Source organism: Opisthocomus hoazin, chromosome 9, assembly GCF_030867145.1.
Source record: "Opisthocomus hoazin isolate bOpiHoa1 chromosome 9, bOpiHoa1.hap1, whole genome shotgun sequence".
Taxonomy (NCBI): Eukaryota; Metazoa; Chordata; class Aves; order Opisthocomiformes; family Opisthocomidae; genus Opisthocomus; species Opisthocomus hoazin.
In genome coordinates, this window is record NC_134422.1 from 44,566,577 (window position 1) to 44,593,522 (window position 26,946).

The window sequence follows — 26,946 nt, forward strand, 5'->3', positions numbered from 1 at the left end:
ATTAACTCGTCTCCTGGTACTGGGATAAGTCCCCTGGAATGTAACAGAAAAGCTCTCGTAGCTGGTTTGAGGTTTTATTTCTGGAGAAGAGCTGCGTACCACACTCGGGCCTGTTTTGAGATCTCCACTGGGACCCACCAGCAAGCTCTTTTCTCCTTTGTGTCCATTCCTCTGTGAACCACCCCCTGGCAAAAAAAAGAAGAAACTGTATCACCCCTCCTTCATGTTACCAGATAAATAGCTGAAGGAGAGTCTAACGCAACTACTGCACCTACATCTCTGTCTTCAAGCCCAACTGCAGGCTCCAGCTGTAAGACAAGCTGAATGGGTTTGTAATCGCTGACTCCTTCCCTCCTGTCTTTCAGATACTGGCAGCACTAGAAAACCTCATTTCTGAGTGACAATGTGAACAGACACGGCAGAACTGGTTACAGGCAAAAGTTACCAGCATGCACGCAATAGGACGAGCCACATTAAACACTGTCTCAGAACCCATGGCATCAAACTCCACCATGACTGACGGAGCCCTTCACTGGGCTATGCTTTCAGCAAGCGCTCAGCTACTGCTATGGCAACATCATCACTAGCTGGTATTTTTCTGATGTAAGGGCACCACAAATCTTCATCAGACCTGCAGCAGGAAAATGAATGAAGAAAGAACCACAACAAAGAAAGAGTAGGAGCTGCTCCACCGTTCCCTCCTCCAGAAGCAGCAAACCTCCCCCTCCACCTCCCTGTTCGCCACACAATATGCAGGGAGTGTCCATACAGCCTGCACCCACGGCCCATCACGGGTCAGAACTGGCATCTGGGGCTTGGTCACAACTCCAGCCTTCCACACCCCACATCCCTGCAGAGACAGAGCAACTTCTGCGGGGCACTCTCTCATATTGCTTCTTTTCAAGGACAGAAGATCAGCAGCTGTGGTGGAAGCACTCCACACTTTCACAAAGACGAGATTACACATTTGACAACTATCCATTTGAACATTATTCTTCTAGCAACATCCACTTTTATCAGCCAGCAGGACACGCTAATCTAACAGTTTTTAATAGCTACCACTTCTTTATCAAAGAACTCATGAGGTGCAGGAACAAGAGTTAACAGGTACATCCTCTCTCTCAGGTACCCACAAGGAGACTTACTTCGTTCAGCCAGCAAGCGCTATTTTGGGGAGAGAGTGGAAAGGACCAACTTACAGGCTACCTACTGTGTGTGAATTCACTTGGTCTGCAGTCCATGCTTTTGGGGCTCAACAGGCTGAATTGCTACAGCACTACGTACACAGAGCTACAGATACTTCTGCTAGTGCAAATGCACGTGCTCACTGAGAGGTGTTAGCCAAAGAAAGCAGATTACATCTGCTCTACACAGGCTGAACTGGCTCCCGGTTCACTTCCGGACGCCATTCCAAATGCTGATTTACAAAGCTGTATGGTACACGACTAGAGCCAAGGCTACCGTAGAGAGATGTCTCTTTCCACGAACGGTAGGGCAGAAAGGACACTTCTGCTTACAGCTCCAGGACTTGGCTTCAGAGAAAATGGAGAGCCAGGTTCCCTGAGCCTCAGGCCTTCGACTGCAGTTAGGTCCCTCTTCAAGAGGAACTCGGCCACAGCATGCACCCAGCACAGGGCCTTTCTGTCTACAGGGGTTTAACCAGAAGATGGAGATGGTGAGGTAGCTAACGGGTCACAGAAGAGTCAGTCCCAGTAGCAGCAGCTTAGGACACTGCGTCCTCTTACTGGCATATGCGTTCACAGATTTGGAGGGGCAAAAGACTGAGGGGGGAGCATAAAGTAGCACAGCATTTTTGTTTTGAAGGAGAAAGAGGTCTTTTTTTACTGCTTTCTGCCTGTCCATGGCATTCTCTGAGCTCATCAGTTTGGCAGGTCAGGAGGACACCGTGTTCACGTTAATGCAATCAGGAAGGCTTAAACCAACGACAGAAATACTACATTCATTATTAAGCCAAACCCAGACACTCAGATAAGGCCTAACTCGAGCTTTACTGTCAAGCAGTACACCTGCTTACTGCATACTTGCTCATAGCAGCCCATAAGAAGTCTACCATCCAGACTTTTAGCTTGCGCAACAAACTCCACTTAAAAAAAAAAGGGGAAAAAATGGAAAAAAAAGCAGCCCACACTTCTGTTACTCTGCATTTTCTCCAAGTCTAAAAATTGGTAGAGTGTATGACAGGTCCACCTCATTTTTCTTAATGATGTTTTTATTATTCTTTCACTCAATTAAAACAGAAATGGATATTGCATCTTCTGACTGTATAATTGTTATTGTAATCTGTTTTCGATCACTGCTTGGGAAATGGGTCCAAAACAACATAAACTATCCACAGCCTCAGAATACAAGTCATTTTCTTTTACTACGATACTTAAAGAGACATCTATCATGTTGCTCTGCTAGCATGTCTGTATTATGGCAAAAAAGTTATTTGTAAGTTGCGAAAAGACATTATGAAAATCACCTTTTACTCCAAAGTATTGTATAACTCATAATTTATAACTACATTTCTTAATAACCATTCAAAATAATAAGGCTGGAAATTGTGCACATCTAATTTTAATATATAAATAATGGAAATGTATGTAAGCCAAAATATGCTCAAAATATGAACTTATATTACTTTCGAAAAATAGTCTGGTTATAGTTTTGAAAATGACATGCTTCATTTCCAATATATGCCTGTCAGTTAAATTTATGACAAAACACTCTCTGTGAGTTTAGATTACCAGGATGGTAAATACTTCTATGTGAGCTGCCTCACTTATCTGAAGTTTTCGTCCAAATGCAGACAAAGTCAGCAACTTCCAGAGAATGAAGTGTCGGCGACACACAAGTAAAAACAGACTAATCCAGCCACTTCTCAACATTGTACAAATAGAAACAGAACATCTGAGAGAGAGAGAGAGAGAGAGAGAGAGAAAGTAACCTTATGGCTGTATGCAGCGATACAAATCTTGGGGTTTGGTACCAGAAACTCCCCTTACGCCATTTCTTGCCAGATTTAGTACTGATGAAAAGGTTTACTGTCAATGGGGTGTCTTTTCATCTCCGTGTGTGTCTTCAGGGAACAAATAAGCAGGGAGCATATTTAAGCAGGAGACATTTCTACTGCACTCTGAAAACGCAGTGGGCGTGTGGTTATCTCAAGAGATGCCACAGCTTCATATAAAGCACAGTCTGACAAGTTATTTTTATTAATCTTTTTCTGAGCTTTTTTACCTTGCTGACATTGCTACTAACAAGGTACAGTTTGATATTGCATGTCCGTCTGATACAAGGACATCAGTCAGAGCAAAATGACTGACGATTTTTACTATTAGCCAGGTAATTTTCTATTTAGAAAACAAGTCAGATGCTTAAACTCTTATCTAGAGCTACCTGTCTCTCCTCTTCGAGTTATTTCTGTTCCCTTCATACAGCTTCTACAAATAACGACAATCTCCTCTTTCTCCTAACATCAATCATCATTCAGCACTCGCCAGGAAATTCAGAGTATATCCTGAGTTCAGATATAAGATCCATCCATTAGCATCCAGCTAGGGCAGGGCTCGCACTCTCTCTTTTAAGCGATCCTGTAAATTATTTGTGTAGCCTTATTCCAAGCAGAAAAGCCCCCTGGAAAGAGGCTTTACGTAAGTCCTCAGATACTAGCAACACCAACGTTTGCATCTTCAGAAATCAGAGTAAGACTTACACCTTACAAAAAAACCCCACCCAACCTAAACCCCCCACCTTTCAAGCACTGTTTATAAGGGTTTCAACATGTCAGCAGCCCTAAATTGCCAACTGACAAATGCTGACGTCTCAGTATACTTGTATATCTTCAGGAGGTATCAGCAGAGCTAGTACAAGTCTTTAAAAAAAAAACAAAAAAACAAAAAAAAACCACACACAAAAAAACCCTTAAAATACCAGTTAATGTTTTTCAAAAAGTTCTCTAAAATAAAGGAATTAAAATTGGAAATACAGAATGTTTTTCCCTTACTAATACTTGGATGAATGCAAATGAGGACAGGGGACAAAGTACACACAACAGCTGCAATATGCACTTTTGTACAAAGTGTGGAAACTCAGGGAAAAAAAATAAAATAATTCCTAACTATAGAACTGTGACAATCTGGACAACACGACTCCCTGGCTGAGAATGTATCACACGTTAAAGCAGTCAGCGCTTGTCAATGGCCACAGGAACCTCATCTCGAGGGGCTAACAATTTCCGCCGAATTAAATGGCAAAGCCTATTTTCTGTCTTTGCTACCACTGATCAATGTAAACTCATTTGTATGTAACCCCACAGCAGAGACGGCGCTGAGGAGCATTCTGCAACAAGTACGAAGCTTGTTGGAGGGCATTTTTTTTTTAGTATGGCTAGAGGCTAGAAAACATTTCTCAAAAGCCATCAAATGCTCGGCTGCCTTTTGTCTGCCGCGACTGCGTCTGACATCTGTGCGAGTGACACGTGTCGTCGTGGGGACCAAGGCATCCAACCCAGGACAACTGGTACAGTAGGGACCAGTTACCACAAGGCAATTTTTTCAAAGCCAGAAAGGGCATCGGTTCCTCGTTCCACAAACCAGGCTGCTTTCAAAACCACGCTGAGCTTCAAAAGGAGAGCACGCTTGTTCGGCAGTTACAGAGTCTGAAACAGGCACAGGTTATCTTGAACAAACCCCCGCCGCAGCAATTCACAGGGACTTGGTAATACTTTATACCTTGAAAAACTGGGCCTTTAATCCTAAAACACAGCAGTAGTTACTAATTTAACTAAATTATGATGAGGGATGGTAATTAAAGGCCTAACTTATCTATGCCTTGCAATTTGGGATTCAAAATAAAATCTTCCTAAGTTTTACAGATTTTCAGTTATTTTGAAAAGTTTAAAAATAAGGTTTAAAAGCAGGCTGGGGATGCTCAATCACAGAAATAAGCATTTTCCTAAACCAGTCACACAGCTGTTTCGCGAATATAAATACACGACTGCAGTAAAACTGTCTTCATTTTATAACATCCTAGATGCCATATTGTATTACCATCTTCTGTGTCAATGTGAGCAACAAAAATCTTACTGGTCCGCGCATTTTACTTAAGCTGCAAGTCACCGTTGTGGCCCTTTCCGTCCCCATTCCACACAGACAGCTTTAAGGAAAAGAGCAACAATGGAAAGTAACTCCAAAAATAAATATTCAGACTAGCATCTCCATGAAGAGCACTAAACTCAAATACTTTTAAAGGTATTTTAAAGTAGCCGATACCATCCAAAAGCCTGTGCTACAAACTAGAAATCTTAAACATGACATAGCTGTCTGTTGAAATTACTTGATCACAATCACATTATGCCAGTTTTTTTCTATTTTTAAATCAAAATGTTCAGTACAGTAAAATAAATAAAACATAATATAAAGACTCCAAAAAATAAGTATTTAGGAGGAAACCTCTAAACCTCACCTGTAAGTGTTTATTCATAATAATGCAAGTTTGATACTGTTTTTCTTCCTTTGATGTCTGAATCCCTCATGTTAACTCTGATTGAGAAATACATCGCTATCTAGTTTCTTGAAAATATGTTTCCTCACTGGCGTCTTTATAGTTTTTAATATGATTTTGTCATCTTCTTCAGGCATAAAAACAATTCTCGGGAGTCACTGACAGAAACCCCTTAACAGGAGTTTTCAAACAATCGCCCTATAAATAGTTGACAGTAAATCTACTCTGTTCTATCCCAGTGAAACTAAGAAAAGGCAGGACCCAATTTATAAAGGCAGAAGGGGAAAGAATTAACGCTGACTTTTTCAAAGATTGCCGGTTTCTCTTCTTTAGTTCATGATGAGAATGATAGCACCTAGTTAACTAATGTGACCATGGGAACAGGGTGGGGAGATGACTTGAAACACATAGGAACTGTTGTGGGGAAAAAAAATAAAACCTTACTACAGCCGATCTTAAACCTTGAATTCAAAATTGTCGGTGGCTTTCTGCAGATGCAACTTAGAGTTCCAAAATTACTCTAAACATCAAATTACGCCTAGGTCACCGAATGGGTGGATACCCTATATTCTGTTTAAAGTGTGTGCTCAATTGCACGTATATTTTAAACAACTGTGTCTTTATTTTAATAACAGACCAAGTACTGAAAACACATGAAGAAAGACTACTTTTCTACCTCAGCAAAAATCCAGCTGATACACTGCATGACCCTCCAGGAGCGACTGCTCTGTTTATTCTATTTACATGACATAATCTGACTGGAACAGGGGGGTGTGGGGTGGAAATCAGCAAAACAGACCAGAAACTCATTTTTAACCATCGGTTATGAAAAAGAAATCACTGTCTTGCTTTTCTTACTGTTCCTGTTAAATTGGGGGTCTCTTCCTCATTATGTATCAGCAACACGTAAAACCCAAGAATTTAAATTTCCTCATAATCCCTAAAGAATTACATCAAAGTACAAGGAAACCTTTTCCAACTATTCTGCAATAGACAAAATGTAAAACATTCACATGCTTGCTGGTTCCTGAACTAATACGTATTTGCGGCTTTCATGCTTCTGTATCTTGGCGGGTTTAATTCTTTCAAACGGCTATGTACTTCTTTTGGGCAGCAGGAACATATTCTTCATCTAGGATCTTGGCATGAAGACCATCGAAAACTTAACCTTTCACTTTACTCCATTCCTAAGGACAAGTGAAACATGCTTCCTTACTCCGCTCAGGACGCCATTTAGAGCTTAACGTTCACTAACTAACCGTTCAGAACAGAGGAGCAAATTTGATCAAGCTGTACTCCTCCGTCTGCACTGACGTGGATTTTCTCCCCAGTAAAGTACTTCAAATCCTCGTAAAAGATACAGAGGGTAGCACAAACTCTACAACATTTCTGCAGAAATATTTAGAACGGATTTTGACAAACAACTCTTTAACCATCCTTGGTCAGCATTTCTGCCACCCCAGAGATGTATTAATAGAGATTTCTAACTACACCTCAGCAGACAAGACTGTGATACATCAGAACTTTACGGGGCTTTGTACGAGCACGGTAGCCACAGCTACAGATTAACATCGCAATCATACAGTTTAGTTTGAGTTGTCCGAAAGGTTTCTCCTCCATTAATATTCCGTAAATTAAATCACACATTTTAACAGTTACACAAGTAAGAAAATATCGCTATCAGACTGCGTCAAACCAATCGAACCAGCAAAAATTTTGCAACCATTTCCTGCTCCAAATCTGAACGTGTTCCCTTAGCAATATTTTGGTTCTACGTTTCTATTCCAGCAAAACCAAACTTCAAAACAACTCACTCTGCATACTGGCATTTTAAGTTGCATTCAGAGGCTCTGGACGCTTATTCGCTATGCTCTTCAAAATCAACACATACACATATATATATGCACTTCCACTCATACTCAAACAGGTTCATGAACTGCAATCAACAATTTTGTAAATTTAAGTTTCCTAGCCATTAATCATCCCTTTTTTTTTTTAATCCTTATGGAGTGAATTACAAACTGAGAGAAGACGCCAATTCTAGTAAGTGAATGTTACCCAACAGGGATATAAAGCTGTCAACACCATAGTACTCTTGCTTGCTCTAAACTCTCTCCCAGGCTTCATATGTTTTTTAAAGTGATATTAGCCTCTTTTTCCCAGGGACCTTTATAAAACTTGCCTCTCCAACATCTGAGCGCTTAAACTTTTTTACATACAGGTTTTAAAACAGACTGGTTAGAGGACTGCTGAAATGTTTTAGAAAGCACTGGGTTAGTCAGGCAAATCAAACTGGACTCTAACACATTGGACTGACGCTAACAACATCGTAAACAGTACCAAAACTTTTAAATCCCCTATTAAACACAACCTTTAAGACCCCGTTTATCTTTTTAGTGACCTTCACTAGTTTATTACAGCTGTTGTAATGGCCCTTTGAATTAAGTACATTCAAGTTAGGAATAAAAATTTAAAAAAATAGTCACAAGGCAAAATTTCTCACAAGAACAATTGATTTTCTGTCTGCACTACAAAAACTTACTTCAAAACACTTCTTCACTCATAATTCTAGAGAGGAAGCTAGAAACACCTACAGTGCTATAATATTTCTCTATTTCTCAGGGAAGTCACTGGAAAAGTATTTGTAGCAAACACTACGATTATAAAACTTCTTACCAAAGGTCATCAGTCTCATCATAGCACCAGGTAGTTGAGAGCTTATGGCTCTGTTCGCAGGGATTATGTTCAGAAACAGATATTATTACACCAAAAAGCCACTTGACAAGTAGGAAGGAATTTCAGCACTGACATATCTAAGGCCCAAAACGAGATGAAAAAAAGAATTGTTAACATCTGTCTTTGCTTTCAAAACCTTTAGATACACTTTCTAGAATAAATAAAATCAGAACTAAACTGGTCTCTAGTTTCCAGTATTTTTTTTTCCCAAATGAAGTTCACATTCAAAAAATATTAGCGCTTTTTAAAACTTGAAAAATAAGAACAAACTAGAAAGACTGACAACTGACACCTTAAATGTCATTTCACTATGACTTTCAGTAGTTTCCTTTTTATCAAGCACTAGGAACAATACTAAAAGAGCCTTTTTCAATAGTTATTTGAAGAGAAGTTTTATACTAATTTGCCAGTATATTAAAAGCAAGTCTTTTCAAAAACACCTACAGCTGCATTTCACAACTCAAGTGAAAAAAATTACTAACACCACAGCGACCGTTGCAGAGACACAGACTTCCACAAACGCCCAAAACGGCGCAATCCGCACTCAGAAAAAGATCGCTTGGTCACTCAGGTTCTCAAAGATCAAACTTGAAAAAGAGCAGAGGATAAAATATCTGGAAAATAGCTATGCTGATTTATCTTGAGAGCATTTCCAGGAGGAGAAAAAAAATGAAATCAATTTTAAATAGCACCATTATCTTATTAAAAAAATCTGCCTTAACTAATTTAGTATTGAGTATTACAGAACCTAGGTAAGTATTCAGACAAGAATAATTTTCCTCTTGCTTTCAGTATCAATAAGGAGTAGTGAATAAACTTTGTTATGAATAGCCTAAAACCAACGAGACTGAGACTGTTTAAACAACACCAGCTAAGGAAAAGAAAAAAAAAATTACTGCCGCATTTCCTATTCCCCCCCACTTTTACACTCCACTCTATACCAACTTCATAAATGAGCCGAAGAGTCATGAATGAGAACGTAAGCTCTAAAAAGTTTGCTTTCAGAAATGAGAGTCTTTGTCTTAAGTGGAAGAAATCTTCCATAACTTAACAGGCCAGATTCAAGCTGAACCACCGACACAACTATAAAAGCCAGTGGATTTCTCTCGGCTAACACCGCTGCAATTAGAAAGCAACATATATATTCCAAAACATTTAAAAGCATTCCTTGAAAGTATATTTCTATAAATGCCCCAAGGAAAAAGATCTTAGCTCCAGTTCTAACATTCTCTTTAAAAGCAAGCGGCTATAACGCCTCAACCTCGATAAAGGCATCCAAAACTACATATATTGCTTTTTATACGATTAACCAGTTCATTTTTTAAATTGCTCAACAAAAGATTTCTCCACCGATTTGTAAGTGGGACAGCAGTACAAGTCTTCCACTGCAAAGCTGTTTCTTCTTTTTCCATACATTAGAAGAACACGGAGAAGAGGTTTAAAAATCAGACATACAGTCATCCGAGAAACGTAAAAAAAACTATGAGATCTCTTACCCTTCATTAGGTATATAAATGAATCCTACGTTTTTAAAATAAAATATAATCTGCAGCCCCTTAGCAAACTTCAGCAATTAGGAAGCCTATCGAGCCAAAGAGGTCTAAAACAAGCATCTAATGGTAAAATCGCTAAATAAACCTCACGTAATAGAGAGTCATGTGACGACCATATCAAAGTATCTTCTCTCGAAATGTCATTTACACAAACTCTTTGTGTACAAACAACCACGCTGGTGTGTTACCACTCTGCACGTTTTAAAACACACACAGAGACAGATTTTTTTTCAAAACAGGTAAAGTTATTTGTGGCCTGTCCTGCATTATTTTGCTCGCAACATCCGGTTAATTTCAAGATTTTTAAACGTATTTTTCTTAACGCGAAGCTGCACTGTGTTAAACGCGACAGCATCAGAGCTAAGACGAAAAAAAGAGGGCACTTGGGAGAAGTGACTGGCAAGTTTAGCTGCTTGGAAGAAAGGGTAAAAAAAAGAAGAAACCCCGGGCACCACTTAACCACACTCCAAGCACAAAATCGACAAGCAGCTAGCCAGCAGATCACGCGTGGAAGTTACAGCATTCTATAGAACTGCAGGAATGCTGCAAAACTAACGCTCGATGAAGAGCTGGACCTTGCACGTGTTCTGCCCTGTGCTCTTTTACAACAACTGCTACAAAATGCAATTTACAGAAAGAAAAAACAGCACCCTAACTGCGCCCACAAACGCTGCCGGTCTTCGCAGCCCGTGGCCCCCGAGCCGGGGGCTGTGACGGGGGCCGTAACGCGGCCACGCCGCGTGCCCCGCACCGGCGATGCGGCCAGGCAGCCCGTACCTCACCGGGGGGCGACGCGCGGGCCCGCGCCCCGGGAGCCGCGGAGAGCGCCGAGCGCGGGGCCCGGCTCTCCCCGCTGCCCTCCGGCAGGCTCGGGCCCGGCCTCTGTCAGCGCCGAGCCAGACCTCGGGCCCGGGGTGGCCTCTTCGGGCGGGCGGGTCCCGCGCACCGCGGCACCGGTCCGGCCGCGGGCCCCGCCGCGCCGTCGAGAGGCTGAACGCCCCGCCAGCCGCCGCGCCAACCGGCCGCAGCTCCGCGCACGGCGCCCGCCTGCCCGCCCTGCCCCGCGCCGGCCGGCCGCCGGTGCCGCCGCACGGTTACCTCCCACGGGCTTGGCGACGGCACCGTTGGGCCTCCCGCGGGTGCCCATGGGGCTGCCGTTCTGCTCCAGCCGGGCCACCTTCCCTGGAGGGGGTCCTTTGACATCGGGGCTGCCGCTGCCCCTGTCGGGGCTGTCCCGCAGGCAGGGGCTCTCGCTCCGCCGCTCCATGCTCGGAGACGCCGCTCCCGCTGGCAGGTCGCAGTAGAAGGAGCACGGACCTGCGGCGAGAGAAACAACGGGCGCTTCAGCGGCCGCCGGCCCGGGTCCCCGCCGCGCGTCCCCCGGGCGGCTCAGCCCAGCGCAGCCGGGCGCGATGCCGCGCCGCTCCCGCCGCCGCCGGCCCCGCTGAAAGCGAGCGGTTCGCCCCGACGGCCCCGGTCCGCGGGTCCCACCGGCCTGCCCCGTCCTGCCGCGGGCGGGGGCCGGCGGCGCTGCGCCCCGCTCCCCATCGCGCGGGGCGGGCAGCCCACCGCAGCGCCCCAGGCCCCGGCGCAGCCCCGGCCCGCCCCCGCGGGCCGCAGGGAAGAGGCTGCCGGTCCGGTCGGCCCCGGCGGCACGGCCCCCCCCGCCGGGCAGCTGCGCGGCCGGGGAGCAGCCGGCTGCCGGCGGGGAAGCCTCCCGCGAGCGGCTGCCGGGAGCCGCCGCCGTACTTACTGCTTATCGCCTGCCTGCAAGCCGGCCGAGCTGGGCTCTGTCCATAGATCAGAAGTAGAGAATCCAGGGTGGAAACTTTGCTTGCTTCCTCCTCCCGCGCCGCTCTCCCCTCTGCCACTCCTCCCCCCCACCCCCAGCCCCCTCCTGGCCCTTCTCCGGGGGTGCCGGGGCGGCGGGGCCGGGGCGGCGGCGCGGGGCGGCCGGGGCCAGCGCCCCTTCCCGCGGGGTCCGGCCGGCGAGCGGAGCGGAGCGCAGCGGAGAGGTCGGGGCGGGGGGGGCGCGGCGGAGAGGGGAGAGAGAGCCGGCTGCTCGCAGCCCCAGCGGAGCGGGTCGCTACCGGGGGCGGCGGGGGGAGGCGCAGAGGTGGGCGCGCCGCTCTCCCGGGCTCAGCAGCGGCGCGGGGCAGCGGCGGCGGCCCCCGGTGTGTCACTTTAGCTCGCTCCCCCCGCTGCCGGCGGCGGCGCGGGCGGGCCCGGGCGCGGGGCGCGGAGCCGCCGTTGCGGGCTGCGCGGGGTCCCCGCGGCGGAGCGCGTCCTTTTCGGGGCTCTCCGCGGCTCCGGGTCCGGCGCGCGCGCGCGTGGCCGCCGGTCTGCGCGGCGCTCCCGTCCCGGGGCTGCGCGTCCCAAACATCGCCACCCCTCCTCGCCTCGACACCCCTCCCCCTCCCCGCCCCCCCGCAAAAACCGAGTCTCGGCGCTCCCCGGGGCCGGGCGCAGACGGGCGCAGGGGCGGGAGCCACAGACCCACCTGGCAGCCGATTAAACACCGATAAATAAATAACGCATCGCGCGCACGCCAAGCCAGCGCCGTGCCGCGCGGGGGGGGAGGGGGGAAGGGGCCGCGCGGCGCACGAGGCGGCGGTGACAGCAGGGACCCCGGGCGGCAGGGCGCAACACAGGGGCAGTGGGGCTCGGGGAGGGACGGAGAGGAGGAGGAGCCGGAGGGGAAGGGGGGGACCGGACCGACCGGGGAGGAGCAAAGCTGCCGCCGGCATCCAGCCCGGACGCCGGGGTCGGTCCCGCGCAGCCGGCGAGGCCTCGCCACCCCCTGCCCGCCGGGGAGCCGAGCGACGGCGGGGACGCTCCCGCAACCTCTCCCCGCGCAGGGCGGCAGTAACTTCTGGCGGGGCGGCGGGGGCTGCCGCCCCGAGGGCCGGTCGCGCTCGCCGCGGGGCCCCGGTAGGGCCAGGTAGGGCCCCGCCGCCGCCCTCCTCTCGGCGCCCGGCTGCAGGCAGTCACAGGGCCGGCCCGGAATAATCGATGAGGGGGGCCGGGAGGAGACGAGCAGCGGGCAGGGAAGCGCTCGCCGCTGCCGCCGCTGAATTATTCGGTAGCAGGGCTGCGGGCAGGGCAGCCGGGCGCGGGCCGGCCCCGCGGAGGGCAGCGGTCTCCTGACAGCCGGACCGGCCGGCAGCCCCGGCAGCCCGCCCTCTTCCTCCTCCCGCTGCAAGGTGCGGCGGGGCCGCCGGCGGGGCGCGCGCTCCCTGCGTCCCGAGCGCCCCCTGCCCGGCCCAGGGGGCTCAGGGGACCGAGCCGGCGGCCCCGCTCCGCCGAGCCCTCCCCGCCCGCCCGGCGGCGGAGCGAGCCCCGCGTTAAGGTGGACCGAGGAAATCCCCTCCGGCGCGGGGGGGGGGGCGCGCGGCGGGAAGGGGAGGCGGGGAAGGCGGCGGCGGGTACCTCCGGAGGTGCCCGCCGCCGCCCCTCTCGCCTCCCCTCCCCGCTGCCCGTCCGCCGCTGGCTCCCGGCAGGGCGCCGCCCTCACCGCCGTGCCCCCTTAAGAGCTCTGCCTTTTACGGTGGCGCCGGAGGGTCAAAAAAAACCAGGGGGCTACCGTAGGGGGGGGTAGCGGAGAGACCCCCCCCGCCCCGGGAGCACCGTCGCCGCCGGGCAGCCCTGGCGGCAGGTTCCCGTCCGCCCGGGGAGGGGAGGGTGGGCTGGGCAGCAGCGGCGGCAGCCCCGAGCCCGCAAGCAGCCGTCCCGGCGCGGCGAGCCCCGCGGGTGCTGGCCCGGGAGCCAGGGGAAGGGCAGGGCAGGTCCCGTCCCGTCCCGTCCCCCCGCCGCCCCAGCTCCTGCCCGCCCAGCCCTCGGGTCTCCCGGCGGGCTCCGGGAGAAGCAGCGGATCCCCGGGCAGGGTAAGAGAAACAACCGCTTCGCTCCGCATCCGAGCCCCGGCCCGGCCCCCCCGCCGCGACCGAAGCACTCGCGCCTCTCCCCTGGTCGGACGCGGCAGGCGGGAACCCGGTCCAGCCTTGCCCCGGCCAGCGAGCCGCGAACGGGGGTGGGAGCCGGGTGCCGTGGCCGACGGAGGGCCGGGGCTCCGGGGGCGGTGGCGCGGGAAGGCGCGGGCTGCGGGGGAGAGGAGAGCGCAGCGGCTGCCGCCGGCCAGGGCTCCCGCCGCCCTCCTAGCAAGGAGCCTCCAAGTTTGGCGAACTCCCGTTTTCTGTCGAAATAACCCCATCTAACTTCTGTCCCTTCCCCCCTGCCCCCTAAATCTGGCAGAGCCGAGCCGCAGCTCTTGCACAGAAGCTCACCTTTCCCACCGGCTATCGAATAATGGAGTAATGTTTTGTTCCTACCTTGGATGTCGAACTGCGAATTCCCGCCGACCGATGGCCGAAAAGTTAGCAGAATTGGTGATTTAGGACTTCAGTACTTCTGGAAAAAAAAAAAATGGCAGTGGTTTAGCCAGGATCTTCCCTGTCTGATTCGTTACTATTATTATATCTGATGATGTGGATGGATGGAGAGATTCAATCCAAGCCCATTAATGAGCTATTTTATAAACACCGCTGTCTGAAGATCTGCATTTACATTTTGTCAGCAATCCTTTCTTTCGCGGCGGAGACGCGTGGCGACAGCGTGATTACAGGACTTTAGTAAAGCTCCTGCAAGAGTACAACTGGCATGTTAATCGATTAATATTTTATTAACTGTAAATATTTTATAAAGTTTTTAGGAAAACTATCGATTCTAAATTATTAAACTAGTCGGAAGGGCATTTGAATAATGCATACAATTAAACACATTTAAATATATATGTAGCGATTGCTTTATTTGCAATGAATACCCCGGACCTTTCTCTCGCGTTCGTTTTTTTTCCCCACCAGCAGCTGGTTTCGCATTTGCGCTTTCACTAGAATATCGGGATCACCAAATACGCGTTTATTCCTGTATTTATAAACTGAACGTTTACAGAAAATACTCTTTTAACTTTGAAACCGGGAGCGGTAATTGTTTGAAAATTTCAACGCGGAAGCAAAACCAGTAAAACTGAAGGGAAACCGGACCGAGGGCGTATAAAATTCACTGGTTGGTAACTTCTGCTTTGTAAACATCGTTTGATTTAGACAGATTTTATGATACATGATGCTTATTTTTCTTTTACATATTTTTCCTAATAAAAGCCTTTTCTTTCTGTTTCAAATTACAAACGCTTTTTTTTTTTCCCCTCCAGTGCATGATTTTCACATGTTGTCCTTATTTCCACTGGAGAAAAGGGGGATTATTTCCCATCGCCTTGCCCCATCCGTCTTCAATCTCGCTATGAACAGAACTGACTTTTCTGTATTATTGTCACTAACAACCCCTTTTTCTTTTTTTAACACGGACTCCAGTACGGGAGTTTCCTACTCCGGCGAGAGCAGGAGCGGGCGCGCTCCGAGTCCCTGCGAACGCCCGGCGTGGCCGGTTGCCACAAACATCCCGGGCGAAACGAACGAACGCACACAGCTCCTCGGCAGGTTTGGTTTCCGTTCAGTGCCGCTCTCCAAGCCGAGACGCGCGGGAGCCATCGCCGCTCCGTGCCCGCAACGGCTCCGGGGCCGGGCGGCTGCAGCCGGGGCCGCCGTGCGCTCCCGCGGCGCCCCGGGACCCGGGCCGGGCCTGACGGCGCCGCGGGGCTCCGCGCGCTCTGCTCGCACCCGCCTCCCCCGCTCCGTCCGGAGCCTCCCGGGGGCCACGGCGTGCGCGGGGGCCGGCCGGGCTGGGGGCCCGGGCCCATCTCGACGCGCGGAGGCCCGGGGCTGCTGCGGCGGCCGGCGGGACAGGAGCGGGGCGGCGGAGCAGAGCCGAGTCCCCGGGGGGGCGGCGGGCGGGGAAGGGCGGCTCGTCTCCCGCGGGCGAGGGCCGCCGTTTCCCCGCTCCCGCTCGGCCCGGGCTCCCTTCCCCGTAGCCGCCGTCGCGGCGGGTCCCGAGCCCGCGGCCGCTGCTCGGGGCCGGGGCCGGACTGCCCGCCCGTCCCGTCCGGTCCGATCCCGTCCCGGCGCCTTCCCCTTCGCACAGCGCCATCGCGCGGGCACCGTCGCCGCCCGAGGCGGCCGCTGCTCCCGTCCGGCGCGGTGCGGAGCGGTGCGGCCGGGCAGGGCCGGCAGCACCTGCCGGGCCCCTCCCGCGCGGCGCGGCCCGCGCCGGCCCCGCCGCTCCGCCCCTCCGCTTCACCACCCGCCGTTGGGGCTCCCGCGGCGCCGGGCAGCGCACGGGACCGGCCTCCTGCCGCCGTGGAGCCGGCCCCACCAGGCGCCGGCCGCCCGACCCCGCCGCTGCGGGAACCGCTGCTCGCTGCCGCGGCCCCCCGCCCGGCGCCGCGTTTCGGAGGCAACGCCGAACCGAACGCGTCCCCGAGCCCAGCGGCGGAGGGAGCGCGGCCCGGCGCGGAGAGGGGACAGCTCCGGCTCCGCCGGCGGGAGCGCGGGCCGGGCCGTCGGCTGCCCCAAAACCAGGGCCGTCGCCGCTCCCCAGCCGCACGCCAGTGCCTCCCCGACGGCAGCCCGCGCCCGCCGGCCCCACGCCTCGGCTGCCCCGGCCCCGCCAGGGTCTGCGCGGCTCCCGGGCGCTGCGCCCGTCGGAAAAGGAAAACAAACCAGAACCAAAGCAAACGCGCTTTCACTGCGCCCAGGCTCCGACGAAACGGCTGCGGGCGGCAGAGCCCCCGCGGGCGGTACCCTCGCCTTCACCCTTCGCCCACCGATGTCGTTAGCAAGTCTGGCCGCTCACGGCAGCGAGAGGGAGAAGGAGCCGGGGCGCACAGAGACGGAACCCTACAGCCAGCCATGCCCGCGCAGGCAGGGCTCGGCCCGAGCTGTCCCCACCGCGCTCGGCGGTGCCCAGAGGGGAGGGGAGGGCAGCGCAGCCCCGGCCGAGGCGGCCGCAGGCACCGGCCGACCGAGCCGACCCGGGAGCTGGGCCGAGCCGCCCGCCGGGGTCCTGCCGGGCTGCCTCCCGCCCGCCTGCTCCCCCTTGCCCCTCACACTCGTCTCCAGCTCCTGGCTGACCCCCGGCCGCGGGTTTGCGTTCTCCCGCGGTCACACTCTGCAGGGCGAGCCACAAGGGATTCCCTCCATGAGATTTCACGCTCACCGACCCGCCTCACCTTAACGGACTTGCGAAACTCTCCGGGTTTGTACGGCTGCTCTAAGATAAATCAGCTTAGGTTTGCGAACTGTCGGGAGCGGAGCGCACAGACCGAACCGCCCGTGCCCCGCGGCCCTTCTCCTTCGAATCAGCAGCTCACAGCTGGAAACGAAGGGAGAGTTCCGCCACCCTCGTCGCGACCAGGGAAGACTCCCCAGATCCGAGCAAGCGGCGACTGACGAGCAGCGAGGCCGGCCCCGCCGCCCGGGCACCAGCGGCGGCCGCTCCTTCCCGCGGACCAAGGCCACGCCGCTGCCGTCTGCCCGGACCCGGCGGCCGCGCCGAGCGGGGAAAGGAGCGGGCCGCCGGCCGCTCACCGCCCGAGGCGCGGCACGAACGAACGCGGGACCGGGCTGCAGCGGCGAGGAGCCCCCCCCCCGGCCCGGGGGCCAGCCCGGCGCCCGCCCTTTCGCCCCAAAGGCGTCCGCGGGAGCCCGCTGCTCCCTCCAGCCGCGCAGGGCTCAGCGCTCCCACCCCGAGGCACGAATCGTTTTAATTGCAACGATTTACGTGAATTAGCAAGGCACCAGCCCTCTTCCCCCGCCCGGCCGGCCCCGGCCTGGAAGCACAGCCTCGCCCGCCCTCGTCGGACACCGCCGCCCCCCACTCTCTCTCCGAGCCGGGAGGGCAGCGCCCAGCCCCAGCCCCGCCGGCTGGCCCCTCCGCGACCGCCTGCTGTCAGCGCAGGGTGCCCTCCGCCGCCGCAATGACAGACGCTCTGTACGCGCACCGCCCGCGGAAACGCAGCCCCCCGCGACCGCGCAGGCAGACACACACACCCCCCCCTGCCCCGGCGCAGGGCAGCGGCTCCCGCCGCCTCCTCCCGCGCCAAACGGTGCTGCGGGGGCAGAGCGCGGGACCGCACGGTGCCCGCCGCCGGCCCCCGCTCCCCGTCGCGGCTAAGGGCGGGCGGTCGGCCCCACAGCTGAGCCCGGCCGCCGAGACGGGGCGCCCGGGCCGGGGAGGCACAGCTTTCTGCGCAAGTAACTGGAGGCTGCGGATCTGCCTCCGAAAGCAGGGGCAGACAGCGCAGGGGACTTCGAGCGAAGGTAAACAGCAGAGGTTTTACTGAACTGTAAAGGCTGAAAACGCCGTTGGACGGATCGAGGAAACGCATGCTCACACACAGGAGCGGCAAGCGTCCCCCAGCCCAGCTGCAGCGTACGGCAGGCAGCTCGGAGCCTCCCCGGCCGCGCCACCAGCCGGGCTTCTCCCCTCCCTGGCGAAGCCTCCGCAGCCGGAGAGCTGCGAGAGGCCGGCCGGGTAAGGCTCGGCCTTCTTCGGCTTTCACAAGCCACGTACTGCTACCAACGGGGCTCAGCAGAGGGGACGCACCTGGGGCACCGGGGCAAGAAAATGCCAAATCCTGTCGCTTTTCCTCCTGCAGACAATCTGATCGCCTTTCCCCGGGGCCTCAGAACTTCGCCCGCCTAAACGCGCCAGCACCTACAGAGAGCTCTCGGGGCCGGGGATGGTACTCGGCCCACGCAGTGACCGGCCGCCCACGGGTCTGGGGCCGCAAGTTGCCGGGTGGCCGAAAGGCGGCCCGCCGCCCGGGACGGCCGCGGTAGCCCTGCAGAGGACGCAGCCTCCGGGGGACACGCGGGGCGGGGGACGCTGCCCGGAGCCCGCATGCCCTCCGCCCAGCCGGCCTCCCTCTGCTCCCACAGTCCCCGACGGCGCCGGCCCCGCGGCCCCCCGTTCCCGGGGCGGCGGGCAGGGCGCGGAGCGGGCCGGCAGCGGCTGCCACCCCCAGCCCCGCCGCGGCTGGCACGCAGCGAGCGCCATTCCGCCCGAAGCCCCGTCTCTACCAGCTCCGGCGGCGCAGCCCCCCCGGCTCACCCCGCCGGCTCCCCTCGCAGAGGGGCCGCCGACCCGCGGCAAACGCCTGGTCCGCCGAGGGACGGGTCAGCCGTACCCGCCGCCCGAAAGCCCCCCGCACAGACAGCGCGGACGCAAGCGCTCGCTGCTGCCCGGCGCGGCACCGCTCCAGCTAAAGCAGCCTCCGGCGAGCGGGTCCGTCCCCAGCGGGGCCGCAGCTCTCGCCTGCGTTGCTCCGCTGCCCGGGAGCGCCCTGCGGCCGGCGGGCTGAGGCGGCTGTCCCCGTCCCGCCCCGCCGGCAGCCGCCCCGTGCCCCGTCCCCCGGAGCCTGCCTCCCGCCCTCCGGGAGCCCTGCGCTTTGTCAGGACGCCGGAGCGCCTGACAGCCACAATTACCTGCCGGCACTCTGATGGGTTTGTGCGCGGGACGCTTCCCGAGCCTTCAGCCTGGCAAGCCTCGCCCGAGGGAACCGCAACGCCGCCGCAACCTGACCGCGGCAGGCGGCAGAGCCCCGCGCTCCGCCCGGGGAGCCGAGCCGCCGTTCCTGTCCTCCCCGACTCCGCAGAGCCCGCAGCGGGAGGACGGCGACCGCCTCCCGCGCTCTGCACCCCAGAACGCAGCAGCCGGACGCTAATATCAAGGAGAGATTTCAAACCGGTGGCGGAGAGAGAGGTGTCTGCTACCAACTCATCCTTTCGGGCAGAATGAATTGGTTCACACACAGGCAGATAAGGTGCCAGATTTTCTAACGCATTTGCAAAGGCAGTTTAAAAAAAAATAAAAAATCGTGAGACCCGAGCTGGTCACTACTAACTAAACTTCTTAATCGGTCTCCCCAGCTTTCACTTCAACCTCTCCCTTCCCATCACATCATAAAAATTAGCAGCGTGGAATTACCTGTCTGCTGCTTTGTGCCTCCTTCAAGTAAAGAAGGTAAAAGTCACTTCACCTATTAGCTTTTACAAGTAATAAAGAGGTGGTAACTTGGAGCCACCACATTTCGAAGATTGTGTCACATGCCTTAGCACAAATACGGGTGTTATAGCCCTAGCGATTACTGGATCAATTCGTGTGCAACGACTCGCGGCGCCCTCGGCTCGCAGCAGGTACCCGCCTGTCCGCGGGGCCCGTCCCCGGGAACCCCTCCTGTCCGAGGGACAGCGGCGGCGGAGCATGCCCGGGCCCCGCCCGGCCCGAGGGGACAGGCGGCTCGCCAGCGCCTTGCCGCTGTACCGACTTCTTTCGGACCAGACCCGACGGGGTCTCTCGGGCGAGGACACGGCGGCCGTGCAGCGGCTCCCGGGTCATGGCGTGCGGCTTCACTCTGCCCTCGCACAACCGCCGACAATTTCCCCAACTTTCGCAAAGTTTTGCGGCCCCGGCCTTTTTCCAAACGGCTTGCAAGAGAGGGGCCGCTCAAGAGCCCGTTCGCCCCGCCGGCCAGCTCCGGGGGCTTCCCAGGGCAGGAGCGGACCCCTCGGAGGGGTGAGCTCACGGTCCCCCCGGGCTCCACACCCGCTTGCTCCGCTCCCGGACGCTCCGGCCGCCGTCCCACCCTCGCCCGCCGGGTCAGCCCGAAGCCGAGCCGGCTCCTCGGCAGCGGTGCCCCCCCCCCGGGCGGACACTGTCGGTGGGAGCGCACAGTCCCGCCGCCACGCTGGGCTGAGCGGGAAGGGGCCGCGGAGCTCCGACGGGCACCGGGCTGACGGGAAGCCCCCAGGCAGCGGGAGCCGGGCTGCGGCTTCCGTGGGACGGGGAGAGGACCTGCCGCCCCGGGAGGGAAGGGTCCGCAGCAGCCGGGCTCCGAGACCCGCAGGCGCGGCCGCTCCCGGCGCAGGGCGGCAGGTGCTGCAGGCGAGGCGCGGCCCGCACGGCGGGGCGCGGGGCTGGAGCCGCCCGTGCGGCCCGGCGGGCCCAGCGCCGCTTGTCCCCCCCGCCGCTCCCCCCGGAGGGCGCGCAGGCCGGCCGGCCCTTCCCCTCGCACGCCGCCCCGCAGCGGGTCCGGGTCCGGCCCGGCCCCGCCGAGGAGCCGCGGGCAGCCCCCGCAGAGAGGCGACGCCCCGCACCGCCCGCGCCCGACAGCGGCTGGAGGGCTGAGCCCCGGGGACCGAGCCAGCCTCTCCCGTCTGCCGCCGCTCCGCAGGGCAGAAGCGGGGGTGCGGGGGGCCGCACGGCCAGGCTAGCTGCCGGACAGACGGAGGCGCGGACGTCTCCGCTGCACAGCGCGCCCGGGGCAGGGGGCCTGCCCTGCGCCCTGCCCGCGTTTCGCCGGCCACCAGCAGCCCCGCAGCACGCACACTCTGCGCCGCAGCCCTCCCGCTCGCAGGCCGGGAACCGGGAGCCCCCCCGGCACATCTGCCGCCGGCGAACAAATACTTGCAGACCGGCGGCAAGCCTGCGAGCAAAGCCAGACGCCCAGCTGCCCGCGGGTCCCGCTGCCCCCTCCGGGTCTCGGCCCCGTTACCGCCGGGAGAAGCCGAGAGCCAGGAGGGTGGGGGGTGGTGCTGAGGAGGAAGAGGACCAAATAAATCACTTTCTCAATTTCCACCTTGATTATATGGTCCTGCTTTTATGGGCCTGCCCGGCAGCCTGTGCACACAGATTTACACCGCTTTCGAAAGCTTCAACAGCAAAACCCCAACGAACTCTGTGCGGCCGCCCGCTCCCACAAAGCAAACAGGGGAGCTCAGCGGCAGGGAGCCCGGCCCAGCCCCGCACGCCTCCCTCCGCCCGACAGCCCTCGGCTGCGCTGTGGCCTTGGATGCCTGTCAGCTGGGAGAAAGAACAAGGGCAGAGGAAGTCTGAGGTCTACTTATATTCATATATTTTCAATTAAGACATTTCAGTAACCCGCACAATGTAGCGGCCCCTCCCTCTTAACAGCTTCCTCATTTCTGCCAAGTCAGTTTACTCACTGCGGCTACAAGCAGCTTCCTGATCGCTTCACAAAAATTAGAAACAACAGCTAATAAAGAAGCAAAATAGGAAGTAGGCTTCCATGGGAAACCAGGCATGGAAAGTAGCTGTGCAAGTGCCAGGCTGGGTTTCTCCTCTGCATGCTCACGACTGACAGATACTGCGCAACTCGTGCCCCCAAGTTCTCACAGAGTAGGCCCAGGCTGCGGCTGGCCATCGGAGTGGACTCGTACAGTGCAATAAGGCCCTCAGCTGGCAGCAGGGTGACTTTTCTCTTGGAGATGGCAGTGGGGGCCACCAGTAGCTCACAAGTCAGGCCCCCGCCCCCCGAGTTCTGTACAATCAAGGATTTCCCAGTAAGACACCAAAAGGCCTGAGCAGATCTGGGCTGCATGTCCTCCCAGAGGCCTCCTAGGAATAGGGCTCCTACATTTTTTTTGAATCTCCAAGTGTAAAAAGGGTAGAATATACAATGGCAGGTATTTGTTTTGAAACCTTTTGGCAATTTCTAATGCAACCAAGAAAAACTACGCTAGTGCCCACGAATTAGCACATTATCTTTTCAGACAATTTCCACCAGTGCCTGCAAATAACACCAGTGACTCCTCCCCACCCCCCGTTTCCTATAAACCAAGCCATACACAAGCACAATATGCTCACAACTCCCTCTAAAGACCTGTAGCTGACGGCTGAAACAAGCCACGGTTTAAAAGTTCTTCAGGTCTCCCTGGTAGCTGCGACAGAGGTGAGAGATGAGCAAGTTCCTGTCAGCAATGAGCAGTCACAAGACGGGCAGAGGAGGGCTGTCCTGTCAGTACTCCCCTGGTGTGACCTGCCTTAAGAAAAGCTGCGAGACAAACCATCTTATTAGACAAGAGAGAATCGACTCGGGAGGAAAGCCCATATAAACACTCCACCTGCAGCAAAGAAACTCCTTGTCACAGCTCACAGTCAGCCGCCAGACACAACGTCACGAGAAACCACGTGTCACTATTCCTGATGTTCATGAACTTCAGTGTTCAGGGTGCAAAACGGAGGAGGTGATTGTAAGAGACACATGGGGGGATACCCGAGATGCCCTGGATGTAACTGTATTCAGGGCCCTATCTCCATGCTGCTGACTTACGTCCTCCATAATTCAATCCCCAACACAATTTCAGCTGCAAAAAGAGAGGGTGGTGTGGGTTGTTTTTTTTTTTTACGTTCCCTGCCTTAAGCAACAGCTAATAAAGACAATATTAGGCAGTTTGCTCCCTTTGCTTTCAGTCGTTCCTGTTCAGCATGAGTTGAAGTGACCGCAGTGAATAATTTGTCTCTGGGTCAAGGTCGCGATCCCCTGTCAGCCTGAACACAGCACTGCTTTTGAAGCCACCGGGAATCTCACACAGGGACAGCTAAGGGATCACGCCACTGGCTTGTAGTCCAATCTGGAATGTTTTAGAATAAGAAATCATTATAAGATCTGAAGTTATTGTCCTGATACAGCCTTTTTGTAAATGGTAAAAAAATTATTGGTACCATGGCATACTATTCTCTCTATATTCTCATGAGAATTCCACTCTAGAAATAGTGCCAGCATTTCCTAAAAGTTCTTCGGTAATGACTGCTTTTATGCAGTTTCCATTGTGCTCGCTATTGCTCCTAGAAGAGTGGAGCTGTTGGAAGATGCATTTGGTTTTCCTTACTGCTTTGTAAAAGATTTTTTTTTTAAATATAAACAATTAAAAATAGCTTGTCCTCTAAAAAGATGTCTTTTCAAAGCACTAGAATGAGTACAAGCAGGGGAAACAGCCCTTGAAAGAAAAATTACTTTGGACAAGTTTTGAATTTCAAACATAGTCTTTGTTTATGTTTGACAAAATGCCTCTCAAATATTCTTTGAAAGGTGATTACATTAGGCAGGGGCTATTTCAGCAATTTCACATCTCACAGCACTATTGTATACAGGGGTCTGTCCACCCACTTCCCTCACTACAGTCACGGCTCCTTGAGCCTTTATTCACAGAATGGTAGGGGTTGGAAGGGACCTCTGTGGGTCATCTAGTCCAACCCTCCTGCCGAAGCAGGGTCACCGACAGTAGGTTGTAGAGGACCTTGTCCAGGCGGGGCTGGAATATCTCCAGAGAAGGAGAATCCACAACCTCCCTGGGCAGCCTGTTCCAGTGCTCCGTCACCCTCAGAGGGAAGAAGTTCTTCCTCATGTTCAGACGGAACTTCCTGTGCTTCAGTTTGTGCCCATTGCCCCTTGTCCTGTCACTGGGCACCACTGAAAAGAGTCTGGCCCCATCCTCCTGACACCCACCCTGCAGATATTTGTAAGCATTTACAAGGTCCCCTCTCAGCCTTCTCTTCTTCAGGCTGAACAAGCCCAAATCCCTCAGCCTCTCCTCATAGGAGAGATGCTCCAGTCCTCTCACCATCCTTGTAGCCCTCTGCTGGAGCTCTTCATTTTTCTTGAACTGGGGAGCCCAGAACTGGACACAGTACTCCAGATGAGGCCTCACTAGGGCAGTGTAGAGGGGAAGGAGAACCTCCCTCGACCTGCTGGCCACACTCTTCCTAATGCACCTCAGAATGCCATTGGCCTTCTTGGCAGCCAGGGCACACTGCTAGCTCATGGTTAACCTGTCGTCCACCAGGACACCAAGGTCCCTCTCCGCAGAGATGCTCTCCAGCAGGTCTGTCCCAAGCCTGTACTGATGCATGGGGTTGTTCCTGCCCAGGTGCAGGACCCTGCATTTGCCTTTGTTGAACCTCATCAGGTTCCTCTCTGCCCAAATTTCCAGCCTGTCCAGGTCACGCTGAATGGCAGCACAGCCTTCCGGTGTGTCTACCACACCTCCCAGTTTGGTGTCATCAGCAAACTTGCTGAGGGTACATTCTAACTTCTTCATCAACGACCTGGATGAAAAGTTAAACAAGACAAGGCCCAGTACTGACCCCTGAGGGACACCACTAGTTACCAGCCTCCAACTAGACTCAGCGCTGCTGATGACAACCCTCTGAGTTCTGCCATTCAGCCAGTTCTCAATCCACTTCACTGACCACTCATCCAGCCCATATTCAACTATCTTTTATCACTCCTACAGTCGTGCAAACTTCTTCTTTTCTTGCAAATTGAAGTCAACCTTTTCCACACCACCAAGTCTCTTGCAGGGCTTCTGGTGGGCCACAGAATCCCTTTTGGTCTGTTGGTGATGTTGCATTTAGAGGTTTGTTGCAATACTTTGCTTACAGCTGGGCAGAAAAATGTTTTCCTGGTTTAACAAAATTTTCAGGATAATAATATCCAATTCCCATTTCAAATCACAACAAAGTTGAAATTTTGAATGTTTCATACTTTTAAGAGGAAGGAAAAAAAACCCCAAACTTGCACTCCAAATCCTTTCCAAATTATATGCCCTTCCTTCTCCATTCTATTTTTCCTGTCATTTAGGAGAAGAGTACCAAACCCCTCCTGGGAAGGCACTGCACAGCCATGACAAAGAAGCACACGTAGTTATTCCTATCACCAGGTCAGGTGGCGAAAGCTTCAATAGCCATTTGAGTTCTGGAGTGCCAGGAAAGCTCTCATCGTTTTTACTTTCTGCATAGTCTCAACACCACCATATTTTGACATTCCTGCTACAATTGTGCATCTCCACTGCAATAAAAACTACATTCATTGACACATTTCAAAGTTTTTAAATACTCTTTAAATATTTTAATATACATTTATCAAGACGAATTCTGTACTAGCTCGGAGTCCATCAATACTAGTAAATACCTCACAGTTCTAGGAACATTCCTGGGCCCCAGAACACAATGGCCTGTGCCACCAGAGACTGAGACCAATTCTTGGCATGGTTTTCACCTAAGCCAGCTAGCACCACCTGAAACAGCTCTTCGGCATATCTCAAGAGTTAGGCCAGGACAGACTTCAACACCAAAAGGCAATTCACATGAGGCTACCTCGGTCTGGTGGGCAAGACGGCAGAACAGTGTCAATGGAGACTGTTGTAGGCGAGGTAGCCTCAGCGACAGAACCCTTCTGATACACCAGTACAGACATTGCTTCTGTCAGCCCTGCAGAAGGAAGATGGAGTAGCATGAGCTGAACGTCTGTTCAGGTTTTTGAACTCCAGGCTCCTGCATAATGCTGTAAAAATGCACAGTACGGTGCAATGCATATAAACCAAATGAAGATGAAAAAAAATGGCCACTCGGTGTTGCTGTGATGTGCTTCTGTACAGCTGTGCCAGGGCAGAGGAAATCAGAATTTTGTTCTGTGTTGTACTATCAGTATTTAATTCTCCGTGTCACTACAACATCTATCCTTTCTCAGGCACAGCACAGTGGCAATCTATGGTGTAACGTTTTAGTGAAAACAAACCTACCAACATACCTACTTCTAGCAGTTTCATGAACACAGGTAGAACCCCAAAACTTCTCTTTTCTTTCTCTTTCTTCACCGAGTAGTGATGCAAGCACAGTTTCCAGATTGTACCTCCAGTGGCCAAAAGCAAGGGTTGACATAACAGAGGAGATGGATTAGTGTGCCCTTTCAGGGCCCGATTGCAAATGCTGGAGCAGCTTTGCTAAGGGTCCTCACCGCACTCAATGAACCTAGATTAGTAACTGGCAGTTGAATTCATTCCCCATTCTGTTTTACCATTCACTGGCAGGATTCCAGCATTTGATGGAAGAGGAGCGGTTGGAAATAGGAGGTGCTTCAATAACTCTGATACTTCAAAGCACACAGGCTCTCAGTAAAGGAAGAAGATTTGCTAAGAACTAGGAACAGTATGCAAGATATTTTTCCTTCCAGTGATATAAAAGCAGATGAACCACATTTCGTGTATACAAGTCTGGACCTATTCCTCTACTCTCCAGCACAAGCCACTGAAGGTGACCAAGAATGACCCAGACTCTGCAGTGATGCGAAGGGCTATATCTGCCCCGCACAACAAGAGCCAGAGTGGTCTGGGAACAGTTTTGCTGCATGTGCGTTAAGGCTTAGTAGGGTTGAAGCTACATAACAAATACAGAACTTACCCTCTGGGATGTAGTATTGTGATTTGACAACTTCCACATGAGCACGCACTTACTCTTATTAATGTCTGGTGGAGCTCGATTCTCAGTAGCTCCTGTTTTAAAGAGATGGTCTAACGGTTAGTGCACAGCCCGGCTACTCGGAGGCTTGATCTACAGACTGTTTTGCTCCAGTTGTCTGTCTACAGAGAGGTCTCTTGGGCGGGGTTTTCAGAAGCAC

At 54.2% G+C, this 26,946-nt stretch overlaps 1 protein-coding gene across 5 annotated transcripts in view; it reads right to left on the reverse strand.

Annotated features, from left to right (window-relative positions):
* The window catches only part of SATB2 (SATB homeobox 2), a 203,506-nt gene that overhangs the window by 112,174 nt on the left and 64,386 nt on the right, over positions 1–26,946 (reverse strand). The window contains exons 1-3 of one of the 5 annotated variants that reach the window (XM_075430722.1): positions 19,175–19,300; positions 14,126–14,204; positions 10,896–11,114 (exon numbers count right to left, since the gene is read on the reverse strand). In XM_075430722.1, the coding sequence (XP_075286837.1) occupies positions 10,896–11,064 (169 nt within the window). In that variant the 5' untranslated portion in view covers positions 11,065–11,114; positions 14,126–14,204; positions 19,175–19,300. Of the gene's footprint in view, positions 1–10,895; positions 11,115–11,550; positions 11,751–14,125; positions 14,515–16,917; positions 16,956–19,174; positions 19,301–26,946 lie in introns of those variants that run through there. The other 4 variants (XM_075430723.1, XM_075430720.1, XM_075430721.1 and 1 more) reach the window with 4 other exon arrangements.